The sequence below is a fragment of the Piliocolobus tephrosceles genome, chromosome 8 (assembly GCF_002776525.5).
Source record: "Piliocolobus tephrosceles isolate RC106 chromosome 8, ASM277652v3, whole genome shotgun sequence".
In the NCBI taxonomy this organism is placed as follows: domain Eukaryota; kingdom Metazoa; phylum Chordata; class Mammalia; order Primates; family Cercopithecidae; genus Piliocolobus; species Piliocolobus tephrosceles.
Window position 1 is genome coordinate 135,943,697 of NC_045441.1, and position 14,056 is coordinate 135,957,752.

At 37.9% G+C, this 14,056-nt stretch overlaps 1 protein-coding gene across 2 annotated transcripts in view; it reads left to right on the forward strand.

Moving 5' to 3' along the window:
* Positions 1 to 14,056, forward strand: part of CNTNAP2 (contactin associated protein 2) — a 2,251,282-nt gene that overhangs the window by 948,819 nt on the left and 1,288,407 nt on the right. For both annotated transcript variants that reach the window (XM_026456367.1, XM_026456368.1), the window contains 2 exons: positions 19 to 222; positions 12,576 to 12,760. In XM_026456367.1, coding sequence (XP_026312152.1) covers positions 19 to 222; positions 12,576 to 12,760 — 389 coding nt within the window. The remainder of the gene's footprint in view (positions 1 to 18; positions 223 to 12,575; positions 12,761 to 14,056) is intronic.

The following is a 14,056-nucleotide window of genomic DNA, read 5'->3' on the forward strand; positions in this document are numbered from 1 at the left end:
TTTGTTTGTTTGTTTTAGGGGCTGATGTTATCAACTTTGATGGCCATGTTGTATTACCATATAGATTCAGAAACAAGAAGATGAAAACACTGAAAGATGTCATTGCCTTGAAATTTAAGACGTCTGAAAGTGAAGGAGTAATCTTGCACGGAGAAGGACAGCAAGGAGATTACATTACCTTGGAACTGAAAAAAGCCAAGCTGGTCCTCAGTTTAAACTTAGGTATGTTCTGATTCTCAGTACTATTCTTTCCATTATGGATGTTCCCATCAGGAAAACGTTCATGTTGCTCAATTCTTTAAAATGTGAATTATGAAAAGAGCTCATATTATGTTGTCAATTCATTCTTAATGTATAACAGTTGGTATATAATGAAATATCTATTCATTTAAAAAATATTTATTAAACACCTCTGCTATACAAGGTGCTATACTAGTCTTTGGCCTATAGCAGGGAACAAGTAGACAAAATCCTTAAGCTCATTAAGTTCATGACCTAATGGAGGTATCAGACAATATAGCATTTATCATTCTTATTTTAAAACAACTAAGCAAAAATGAATGACTTCAAATAATAAATATGAACCAGTTGAGAAGCTTAATATGATAAGGGGAATAGGTTAATATGTCCTGTTCAGAGGCAACAGGGCCAATATTGGAATGTGTAGTGATGAAAGCCTGCTCGGAGGAGAAAATATTTAAGATGAGATCTGAGTGTTGAAAAGGAACTAGCCATGAAAACATGAGAGAAATGGGATTACATAGGAAGAGAACATTGAAGACAAAAAGCATGCTCAAGAAACAGGAAGGATGCTGCTGTGCATCAATGCTGTGGGTTATTAAGACAAAAGATGAAATCCAAGAGGTGGAAATTGCCCAAATCCTGTGGGATCCTGCAGGGTATGCCAAATGTTTAGATATTATTTTTAAGAATAGGAAGCTGTTGGAATGCATTAAACTGTATGGCTTTATCATCTTATTTTTAACAAGTGCATCGAGACTTCAATTACTTGTGTAGATATGAGAGTCGCAGCAGAACTTCTGCATAGTTTGGGTGAGAGATAGTACTGCTTGTATGAGGTGGTTATCAGTGGAGATGCAGAGAAATATTTCAATTAAGGAAATTATTTTAGTGGTACATTCAGCATGACTTATGACGGGTTGGATATAGCGTAAGAAGAAAAGAGTAGAAATAAAGAATGAGCCCTAGGATTTGGGTTTCAGCACCAAATGGACATTAGTGTCATTTTCAGAAATAGAGAAGACTTTAGGAGGAACTCTAGAGATCAGTTTGGACATGGTTAATTCTGCTTATTAAACATCTAAGTAGAACTTTCTATTATGGAAGTTGAGAAACGAGACTGAGAGAAGACTAAAATGGAGACTAAGTAGTCGTGAATAGTGAGTAGGAGAAAATGAAGAAAGTGTAGTATCACAGAAATCAAGGACACAAAAGTGGTTGTCAACTGTTGAAGTCCTCTAAATGACGTGTAAGATGAAGACAGAGAGGAAAATATTGGGCTTAATAGCATGGAGGTTACTGTTAATTTCCATTCAGTGGAAAAGAAAAGACAAATTTTCTAGGTAAAGAAAGAATGAAAGGCGTAATTCGATATTTTGACTACAGTTAACTAGAGAGAAAGAACACAGAGAAATGAAATGTTGGCTGCTGAAACATCTGAATTTAATGAAGTTATTGTTTTATGTGCAGTTGTTGTTGTTTTTATTTTTTATTATTTTTCATTTATTTATTAACTTGTTTTTGAGTCAGAGTCTCACCCTGTCACCCAGGCTGGAGTTCAGTGGCATGATCTCTGCTCACTGCCACCTCTGCCTCCCGGGCTCAAGTGATACTCCTGCCTCAGCCTCCTGAGTAACTAGGGTTACATGATCCCCCCACCATGCCTGGCTAATTTTTGTATTTTTAGTAGAGAGAGGATTTCACCATGTTGGCCAGATTGGTTTCAAACTCCTGACCTCAAATGATCTGCCTGCCTTGACCTCCCAAAGTGCTGAGATTACAAGCATGAGCCACCATTCCTGAACCTGTTGTTGTTTTTCAATGGACAGTAACAATGTAGGTCTGTATGTTGATGATGTAGCTAGGATTTACTTAAAGCTAAAGTCAGGATCTGCAGTATTGGTACTGGCGTTCAAAATTATAGTTTTGGCAAAGTAATGGTACCTCTTTCTCTTCTTTTAAATATAAGTTCATGGGTGCATGTGAAGGATGTGCAACTTTGTTACGTAGGTAAATTCCGTGATGGTTGTCTGCACAGAACATCCTATCACCTAGGTATTAAGGCCAGCTTACATTAGCTATTCTTCCTGATGCTCTCCTTCCTCCCCACCCAACCCTCTGACAGGCCCCAGTGTGTGTTTTTCCTCTCCATGTGTTTATGTGTTCTCATCATTCAGCTCTCAATTATAAGTAAGAACATGTGGTATTTGACTTTCTGTTCCTACATTAGTTTGCTGAGGACAGTAGCCTCCAGCTCCATCCATGTTCTACAAAGGCCAAGATCTCATTTCTTTTTATAGCTGCATAGTATTCCATGGTGTATATGTACCACATTTTCTTTGTCCAGTCTATCATTGATGGGCATTTAGATTGAGTTCATGACTTTGCTATTGTGAATAGTGCTGCAATGGACATATGTGTGCATGTATCTTTATAATGGAATGACTTACATTCTTTTGGGTTTTATACCCAGTAATGGAATTGCTGGATCAAATGGTATTTCTGCCTCTAGATCTTTGAGGAGTCTTCACACTGTCCTCCACAATGATTGAACTAAGTTACCCTCCCACCATCAGCATAAAAGCTCTCCTTTTTCTCTGCAGCTTTACCAGTATCTGTTGTTTTTTGACTTTTTAATAATAATCATTTTGAGATGATATCTCATTGCAGTTTTGATTTGCATTTCTCTAATGATCAGTTATGTAGAGCTTTTTATTCCCTGCTTGTTGGCCACATGCATATCTTTTTTTGAGAACTGTCTGTTCATGTACTTTGCCCACATTTTAATGGGGTTGTTTGTTTTTATCTTGTAAATTTGTTTAAGTTCCTTGTAGAAGCTGCATATTAGACCTTTGTCAGATGGATAGATTGCAAAACTTGTTTCCCGTTCTGTAGTTTTTCTGTTCACTCTGATGATAGTTTCTTTTAATGTGCAGAAGCTCTTTAGTTTAATTATATCCCATTTGTCAATTTTTGCTTTTGTTGCAATTCTTTTGGTATCTCCATCATGAAATCTTTGCCTTTGCCCATGTCCTAAATGGTATTGCCTAGATTTTCTTCTACGGTTTTTATAATTTTTGGTTTTATGTTTAAGTCTTTAACTCAGCTTGAGTTGATTTTGTATATGGTGTAAGGAAGGGGTCCAGTTTCAGTTTTCTGCATATGACTAGCCACTTCTCCCCCATCTCCATTTATTCAATGAGAAATCCTTTCCCAATTGTTTGTTTTTGTCAGGTTTGTTGAAGATCAGATGGTTGTAGGTGTATGGTCTTATTTCTGAGTTCTATACTCTGTCCCATTGGTCTAGGTGTCTGTTCACACAAGTACCATGCTGTTTTTGTTACTGTGGCCTTGCAGTATAGTTTGAAGTTGGGTAGTGTGATGCCTCCAGCTTTGTTCTTTTTACTTAGGATTGTGTTGGCCATTAGGCCCTTTTTGGGTTTCATGTAAATTTTAAAATAATTTTAAAAAAATTCTCTGAAGAATGTCAATGGTAGTTTTATGGGAGTAATATTGAATCTGTGTATTGTTTTTGACAGTATGGCCATTTTCATGATGTTGATTATTCCTATCCTTCCTATCCATGAGCATGGAATGTTTTTCCATTTATTTATGTCATCTCTGATTTCTTTGAGCAGAGGTTTGTAGCTCTTGACAAGGTCCTTCACTTCCCTTGTTAGCTGTGTCCTAGGTATTTTATGTTATTTTCAGTAATTGTGAAGGGTGGTTCATTCATAATTTGACTCTCTGATTGCTTGTTGTTGGTTTATAGGAATGCTTGTGATTTTTGCACATTGATTTTGTATCCTGAGACTTTGCTGATGTTGCATATCAGCTTAAGAATCTTTTTGGCTAAGATGATGAGGTTTTCTAGGTATAGGATCATGACATCTGCAAAGATAATCTGATTTCCTCTCTTCCTATTTGAATATGCTTTATTTCTTTCTCTTGACTGATTGCCCTGGTCAGGATAGCAAATACTATGTTGAATAGTCACGGTGAGAGAGGGCCTCCTGGTCTTGTGCCAGTTTTCAAGGGGAATGCTTGCAGCTTTTGCCCATTTAGTATGATACTAGCTGTGGGTTTGTCATAGATGACTCTTATTATTTTGAGGTATGTGCCTTCAAAACCTAGTTAACTAAGAGTGTTTAATATGAAGGGATGTTAAATTTTATTGAAGAACTTTTCTGCATCTACTGAGATAATCATGTGGTTTTTGTCTTTATATCTATTTATGTGATTAATCACATTTATTGATTTGTGTATACTGAACCAACCTTGCATCTCAGGAATGAAGCCTACTTGATTGCAGCAGATACACTTTTTGATGTGCTGCTGGATTCAGTTTGCCAGTACTTTGCTGAGGATTTTTGCATAGATGTTCATCAAAAATATTGGCGTGAAGTTTTTGTTATTGTTGTTGTGTCTCTGCCAGGTTTTGGCCTCATAGAATGTGTTAGAGAGGAGTCCTTCCTTTTAAATTTTTTGGAATAGTTTAAATAGAAATGGTATCAGTTCTTCTTTGGACCTCTGGTAGAACTCAGTTGTGAGTCTGTCTGGTCCTAGGCTCTTTTGGTTGGTAGGCTATTTATTACTGCCTCATTTTCTGAAGTCATTATTGGTCTGGCTTAGGGAATCAATTTCTTTCTGGTGTAGTCTTGGGAGGGTACATGTGTCCAGAAATTTATCCATTTCTTCTCGATTTTCTAGTTCATGTGCATAGAGGTGTTTATAGTATTTTCTGATGGTACAGAGAATAATATAAAAATTATAGAGAACTATAAACATATTTCTATAGGGAAATACAAATGTATTTCTGTGGGGTCAGTGGTGATGCCCTCTTGTCATTTCTGGTTGTGTTTATTTGAAACTTCTCTCTTTTCTTCTTCATTAGTCTAGCTAATGGTCTATCTATTTTATTAATTATTTCAAAAAAAAAACAGTGTATTAGTCCATTCTCACACTCCTATAGAGAACTGCCCAAGACTGGGTAATTTATAAAGGAAAGAGTTTTAATTGACTTACAGTTTCACATGACTGGAGAGGCCTCAGGAAACTTACAATCATGGCTGAAGGGGAAGCAAACACATCCTTCTTCACATGGCAGCAGGAGAGAGAAGTGCAGAGTGAAGTCAGGGAAAGCCCTTTATAAAACCATCAGATGTCATGAGAACTCACTCACTATGATGAGAACAGCAAGGGGGAACCACTCACATGATCTAATCACCTCCCATGGAGTCCCTTCCCCAACACATGGGGATTATAAATTGGATTACAATTCAAGATGAGATTTGGATGGGGACACAGAACCAGATCATAGTAACCAGCTCCTGGATGCATTGACTTTTGTGTGTTTTGTTTTGTTTTTTGAAGGATTTTTTTTTGTATTTCTGTATTCCTTCAGTTTAGCTCTGATCTTGGTTATTTCTTGTCTTCTGCTAGCTTTGGGATTTGTTTGCTCTTGGTTCTCTAGTTCTTTTAGTTGTGATGTTAGGTTGCTAACTTAAGATATTTCTAGCTGTTTGATGTGGGCATTTAGGGCCATAAATTTCCCTCTTAACACAGTTTTAGCTGCATCCCAGAGATTCTGGTACTTTGTACCTTTGTTCTCATCAGTTTCACAGAAAATCTTGATTCCTCCCTTAATTTTTCCCAAGAGTCACTAAGGAGCAGATTGTTCAGTTTCCATGTAGTTGTGTTGTTTTAAGTGAATTTCTTAATATTGAGTTCTAATTTGATTGTGCTGTGGTCTGAAAGACTGCTTGTTATGATTTTGGTTCTTTTTCATTTGCGTTGGAGTGTTTTACTTTCAATTATGTCATCAAAGTTAGAGTAAGTGCCATGTGGTGATGAGAAGTATGCATATTCTGGTGTTTTGGGGTGGAGAATTCTGTATATATCTATCAGGTCTACTTGATCCAAAGCTGAGTTGAAGTACTGGATGTCTTTGTTAATTTTCTGCCTCGACGATCTGTCTAATACTATCAGTGGGGTATTAAAGTCTCCCATTTTTATTGTGTGGGGATCTAAGTCTCTTTGAAGACCTCTAAGAACTTGCTTTATCAATCTGGGTGCTCCAGTACTGGGTGCATATATATTTATGATAGTTAACTCTCCTTGTTGATTTTAACCTTTTACCATTATTTAATGCCCTTCTTTGTGTTTTTTGACTTTTGGTGGTTTAAAGTCTGTTTTGTCAGAAACTATGATTGTAACCCCTGCTTTTTTCTGTTTTCCATTTGTTTCGTAAATTTTTCTCCATCCCTTTATTTTGAGCCTATGTGCGTGTTTGCATGTGAGATGGGTCTTGTAAAGACAGCATACTATTGGGTCTTGGCTCTTTATCCAGCTTGCCTCTGTGTCTTTTACTTGGGTCATTTAGCCCTTTTACATTTAAGGCTAGTATTGTTATGTGTGGATTTGATTCTGTCATTATGATGCTAGCTGGTTAGTTTGCAGACTTGTTTATGCAGTGCTTCATAGTGTCACTGGTCTGTGTATTTTGGTGTGTTTCTATAGTGGCTCGTGATGGGTTTTCCTTTTAATATTTAGTGCTTCCTTCAGGAGCTCTTGCAAGGCAGGTCTAGTGGTAACAAATTCCCTCAGCATTTTCTTGTCTGAAAAGGATCTTATTTCTCCTTCACTTATGAAGCTTAGTTTGACTGGATGTGAAGTTCTGGGTTGGAAATTCTTTTCTTTAAGAATATTGAATATTGGCCCCCAATCTCTTCTAGATTGTAGGGTTTCTGCTGAGAGATCTGCTGTTAGTCTGATGGGCTTCCCTTTGTAGGTGACCGGGCCTTTTGGCCTTTCTCTCTGGATGCCATTAACATTTTTTCTTTAATTTCAACCTCAGAGAATCTGATGATTATGTGTCTTGGGGATGATCTTCTCATGGAGTATCTTACTGAGGTTCTCTACATTTCCTGAATTTGAATGTTGGCCTTCTTGCTAGGTTGGGGACGTTCTCCCGGATAATATCCTGAAGTATGTTTTCCAATTTGGTTCCATTCTCCCTGTCTCTCTCAGGTACCCCAATCAGTTGTAGGTTTAGTATCTTTATATAATCCCATATTTCTCAGAGATTTGGTTCATTCCTTTTCATTATTTTTTCTCTATTCTTGTCTGCCTGTCTTATTTCAGAAAGATAGTCTTTAATCTCTGAGATTCCTTCCTCTGCTTTGCTTGTCCTGCTATTAATACTTGTGATTGCATTGTGAAGTTCTCACAATGTGTTTTTCAGCTCCAACAGGTCAATTATGTTCCTCTCTAAACTGGTTCTTTTGGCTATCAGATCCCATATTGTTTTATCATGATTCTTAGCTTCTTTGCATGGTGTACCACATGCTCCTTTACCTCAGTGAAGTTTGTTATTACCCACCTTCTGAAGCCTATTTCTGTCGTTTCAGCCATCTCAGCGTCAGTCCAGTTCTGAGCCCTCCTGGAGAGGTGTTGCAGTCATGTGGAGGAAAAGGGGCACTCTGGCTTTTGATTTTTTAGCATTTTTGCATTGATTGCTTCTCATTTTTGTGGGTTTATCTACTTCAATCTTTGAAGTTGCTGATTTGGGGTGGGGTTTTGTGGGGTTTGTTGTTGTTATTTTCTGGTTGGTTTTTTTTTTTTTTTTTACAGCCCTATTGAAGTCTGGCCACTCATCCATAGGGCTATTGTGATTTGCTGGAAGTCCACTCCAGACCCTATTTGCCTCAATTTTTCCTGTAACTGGAGGTATAATATTATCAACGAAGGCTGCAGGACAGCAAAATAGCAGCCTGCTCCTTCCTCTAGAAGTTTCATCCTAGGGATATACTGACCTATTCCTGGCCCAAATGTGCCTGGAGACGTGGCTGGAGAACACTGTTGGGAGGTCTCACTCAGGAGAAATGAGATCAGGGATCAACTTTAAAAAGCAGTCTGGCTGCTTTTCAATAGAGCTGCTATGTGCTGTGTTGGAGATTTCTTCAGCCTCTAATCGGTTTGGGCTCTCCAAGGCCCACAGGCTGGACTTGCTGAGAAGCCGGAATGTCCAAGTTGGTGACCTGCCCCACCCCTCAGGCACTTTGTCTCATGGAGAACAGAGGCAAGGATGGCCAGAGGCCGCAGCTGGGAGGACCTGCCCTGTGAGGGAGTGGATGGGGCACTTAAAGAAGCAGTCTGGCCATGCCTTCACAAAGCAGCTGTGTTGTGGTGGGGAACGGCCTTTTCCCCCATCAGCTTGGACTCTCCAAAGCCCACAGGCTGTGGAATGACTGAATCGTCCAACATACCCAGGTGGCAACCCTCCCCTCCTTGGTCACTCCATCCCAGGGATAGAAAATAGTTCTGTCATACAGGCAGGTGTGGCTGGAGGGCCCCAGTTGGGAGGTCCCACCCAGTAGGAGGAATGGATCGGGGCTCTGCTTAAAGAAGCAGTCTGACCATGATCTGGCAAAGCCACTGTGTTACATTTCTGGGGAACCCTTCCTCCTCATGTGGACCCTTTGGACTCTCCAAAGCCCACAGGCTAGAATGGCCCAGTCAACCAAATAGCAGAGATGGTGTCTGCACCTCTCCTCAAGGCTCCATCTGGTCTCAGGCAGGCTTTGCCCTGTTGCCAGAGGCTGGCTGAAATTCCAAGCCAGTGGGTCTTATCTTGTAGGGTGCCATGGAAACAGAGCCCGCAGAACAGTGCTACTCGGCTCCCTGGATTCTGCCCCCTCCCTAGGGGTATGTGCAGACCTCCCACCTTGCCTGAGTTACAGACACCTTTGTCGGAAATCCCAGGGTGGAGTTTGTAAAGCTCCACTCCGTCTCTGTGCGTGGTTGAGCGGTTGCTCTGCCAAGACTCCACACAGCTCTGTGTGTCAGGCGCAAGGCTCTGGTGTCATGGGCTCACAAGGAGATCTCCTAATCTGTGAGTTGCTAATATCCACGGGAGAAGCATGGTTTCTTGGGGTCACTTAGTCACTCACTGCTTCCCTTGGCAGGGGCTGGGGGTTCCCGTGACTCTGTGTTGCTCCTGGGTAGGCCACAGCCCCATCCTGCTTTTCTTCATTCTCCGTGTGTGAAGTTGTTTCCCTAATCCATCTCGGTGTGAGAACCTGAATATTTCAGTTGAAAGTGCTGTCTTACTCATCCCTTTCATTCCTCTCCTTGAGCGCTGCAGACTTCAGCTGCTTCTATTCAGCCATCTTGGCCCCTATCTCACCTGTTTCTCTTGATTGGTTAAAAATTCTAGGCTATTTGACTTATTTGTCAATTACCAATTTGAGTGGTCCAAACATTCCTGAATATGACTTGTATCCCATGTATTAACTTTTATTACTTTGAAATTCAGTATTATACTAAAAATTGCAACTCCACTTAGGTTATTTTTATTGGTAACGATACATTACCTTAAAGCTATACCCTTGATTATAAAACTTTTGACATTAACGATCTGATCCAATAGACACAATAGCTTCTATAACAAAGAAGAAAAGTCACACAAAATTCTGTATCACTTAGTTACATAAAATGTTATTTTTTACATTAAAATAAAAGTAACATTAAGATGTATGCAAAACCTGGGAAGATACAAATGTCAAATATACTGGTTTAATATCAATCATGAATAAGAAATTATACCACTGCATAATAATACCAAGACATTAGGAGAAAATAGAGGCCAATGACATAAAAGATAAGTCATAAGAGAAAAAAATATAAACACCCAATGCTTATTTTTGGTCAACTAAGTAAATCCATTTTAAAGTGATAAATCAGTGTTGGTGAGTATTTGACAAAAAGGATCCTCTGTATTGTTCTATAAGTCAGAGAATATTTTCAGGAAAATAGCTAGACAATACGCCTTTGGACATTTGAAATCTCTTACAATACAGTATTTTGGTCCAAAAATAATAAGGTAAAGAGAGAAATGACCACTAGGATTTAAGTCCAAATATGTAATTTGAAACATTAATTACAATGTCAAAAATTGTGAAAAATTAAACACACAGAAATATGTTGATAGCATTTAAAATGCCTGTTCTAACTTTTAATTGTATGGGGAAATATTATATAATATTAAATAAAATCTGTAGGATATAAAATCTGTCAATCTATCAATCTAATTAAATATATGTAGTCACGTGTCGCTTTAAAATGGGGATGCATTCTGAGAAATTCTGTGTGAGTTTCAACACTTTGTAAACACAAGAGTATACAAAGACAAACATAAATTGTGTAGCTTACTACACACCTAGGCTATATGGTAGAGCCTTTTGCTCCTAGTATACAAATCTGTATAGCATGTTACTGTACAGAATAGTTTAGTCCACTGTGTTAAAAACTGGTAAGTATTTGCATGTCAAAAAATACAATGGATACAGTGAAAATACAGTATTAAATTTGATGTTATCTCCATTACATATGAAGTCCATCGTTGAAAGAAATGTCATCATGTGGTACATGACTGCTTGTGGAAAATACATGGAAGGAAATAGACCAAATTATTTTTAGAGGTGGAAATATTTTTACATTACATTTCACTTGTTTCTTCATAATATTCTCTACTTGTAATAAGGAACGTGTATTAATTGTGCTACCGGGGGAAAATAGCCTGAAATTATTTTTAAAACAAAACCCAATAGAGGAAAAGAAGGAAGAGCGGGGGAGAGTAACCAGAAATAAAATATGTGTACTTCCATAAAACATGCACACAAAATATGCACACATGCACATGTGTGCGCACACACACACACTGCAGTTGAATTATATCTAAAGATGTTTATTTTTTCAAACTTTTCATTTTTTATCCCAAATGAAACACGTAGAGTAACCTTTTAAAATCAACTGTGTCTTATAGTGGTATGACATTACTGTTTTCAAAGAAATAACTGACTATGTGACCTTACCAAAAAAAGTTTATTAGCTTTACACTGGAAAACAGTTTACTGACTGACTGGAATTTACAGCAGCCAGAGAAAAATATATGCTCAAATATCTACTGCCATTCTTTAATGCGGTTACCTAAATATTAGACGTATCTGCCTGCTGCTCAGTCTTCTAGTGTAAATATTTAAAGTAATAAAACTCAATGTGACCTTTTCACTTAGATAGCTCTGAAATTTTTTTCTTTCTCTTCCTCTTCCTCCTCTTTTCCCTCTCCTTTTCCTTGTTTCATTTTACACATACACACTGATTTACCATCACACATCAACATTTTATTTCATCACCATAAATGAAGAAAAGATGTTCTAGGAAGATAATAGAAAATGTAAGGTATGGGAGCATTAGCATACAAAAGGAGAAAGGAAGGAAGGAAGAAGGGACGGAGAGAGGGAAGGAAGGACAAGGAAGGAAGGAGGAAAGGAAAGGAAGGGAAGGGAGGGGAGGGGAGTGGAGGGGTGGGGAGGGAAAGGAAAGGAAAGGAAAGGAAGAATTTAATGTGACAGTCAATTGTTTATCTCTTATTTCCATTATGTTATTTATTCTGAAACCCTGTTATATTTTTGTAGTGATTAATTTTGCCTGACCATAAAAAGCCATACTTGGTTAGACAACATAGATGAAACAAAATATGTAAACTGTATCCAGGGACGACCTTCATAAACGTATTGGATTCTAACAATCTTTTACTTGTATTTATAGTTGTGTTGCTATGGAGATCTTATTTCAAAACTAAATGCTACATATATAATTCTTAATGTTATCATTTTAATTAAAAGATAAGAAGTAAATTTTCTATGACATTAACAATCACATAGTGTTCTCTTTACAACAATGGCTTTTGGAGTCAACGAAAATTAAAAATGGTCATGCTGTGTGGTCTTAATAATAATTGTAACAGTAATAAAAGATTAACAGGTAACAGTTATATTCACTATATGCCAGAAAGTATATTAAATTCTTTGCTTATAGTAACTCATTTAATCCTCAAGCAACCTTACAAAGCAGGTACTATTATCTTCCTGATTGTATATATGAGAAAATGGAGACCAAGCATTCTCAACTTGCCCTGAACCCCAAGCTAACAGTGGAGCCAGCATCAGAACCCGGCAGACTTCTGTAAAAACCCACGTGGCACTGACTTTATAACAAACCTACCAAAATTTAGCAAAATTCATTGCACAGTCATAAAACACTCATTTTCCCCCTTTGTAAAAAAGTACTTTTTTCCATCTTTAATAACTTGTATGTACTTTGAACATAAAGTATTTTTAAGTGTCATTACTTACTGATATCCCAGGCTAACTCGAATGGATAGAGCTTTGATGGAATGTCAGCCTCTAGGGGCAGTAAATGAAAGACCTTCTGCTTCACAGAGTTGGCCAGAGCATCATGGCGTTGTTTCTTTTTCACTCCTGTGTACGCAGGAAGCAACCAGCTTGGCCCCATATACGGCCACACATCAGTGATGACCGGAAGTTTGCTGGATGACCACCACTGGCACTCTGTGGTCATTGAGCGCCAGGGGCGGAGCATTAACCTCACTCTGGACAGGAGCATGCAGCACTTCCGCACCAACGGAGAATTTGACTACCTGGACTTGGACTACGAGGTACACATGATGACGTAGAAATTGTGATAAAATGTCGAGCAACCGAGTCACTCTCCTACTGTATTGTATTATTGTTAACTATATTACGACTTATACCATTTTTATTTTCTTCTCTAAACAAAAAGACACTGACAATTTTAAAAACCTAATTAATTTGTTTCATTTTATTTCTAAATTTATAATCATGAGTACTCGAAATATTATAAAAATCTTAGTACCAAAGTAATAATTTGAAGAGAGGGACCGTGCTATCTAGGTCATTTAATAAATTCAGAATAAATTTAATTTGTAATCCTTTCATTTATAGTTAATCATGTTATCAATTCTCCTTGAGAATGTGCAGTACATTATATACGGAAGGTTGTCTAATATTTATTATAAAGTATTGAATAAGAAATCCTAGTTTCTGGTTTATATTAAGTCATTTAGAAACACATTACTGTACATGGGTTTTTGTCAAGCTCTGTTTTCTGAGAGTCAGTATCACAAAAGCAATAAAGTAAAATACAGACTATTTTAAAACAATTGTCTATGAACAAAAAGACATATATTATCTTCTCAATAATTAGAGATTAAAAATAATCATTGATCATGTTTATATAAATAAAAATATATTCCCATAGCTTAAGAGTAGGTATATCATATTTTTAAATTATTTGGAGAGCAATTCAACCTTAAAATATCCATTAAAACTGTTAATCATATATGTAGGTGAGCTCTTTAAGATGTTTGTCAGCCAGGCGCGGTGGCTCAGGGCTGTAATCTCATCACTTTGGGAGGCTGATGCGGGCGGATCATGGGGTCAGGAGTTCGAGACCAGCCTGACCAACATGGTGAAACTCCGTCTCTACTAAAAATACGAAAATTAGCCAGTTGTGGTGGCACACGCCTGTAATCCCAGCTACTCAGGAGGCTGAGGCAGGAGATTCGCTTGAACCCGGGAAGTGGAGGTGGCACTGAGCCGAGATGTGCCCCTGCACTCCAGCCTGGGTAGCAGAGCGAAACTCCGCCTCAAAAAAAAAAAAAAAAAAGAGGAAAAAGAAAAGAAAAAAAGATGTTTGTGACAGTATTATACATCCTAGGAGAAAAGGATTACACTAGACATACAAAAGCAGCAGAATGGTAAAATAAAAGGGATGCGATGCTATTACTTAGCCAGAAGTTTCCACACTTTCTTAGTTCACATAGCCCTTAGTGTCTTCGAACTTTTTCCACAGCAGTCCTGAGCCATTAGGTCCAAACAACTTAAAAATTTATGTCCTAAGACTTTGGTAGCCATTTGGAGAAATAAACATA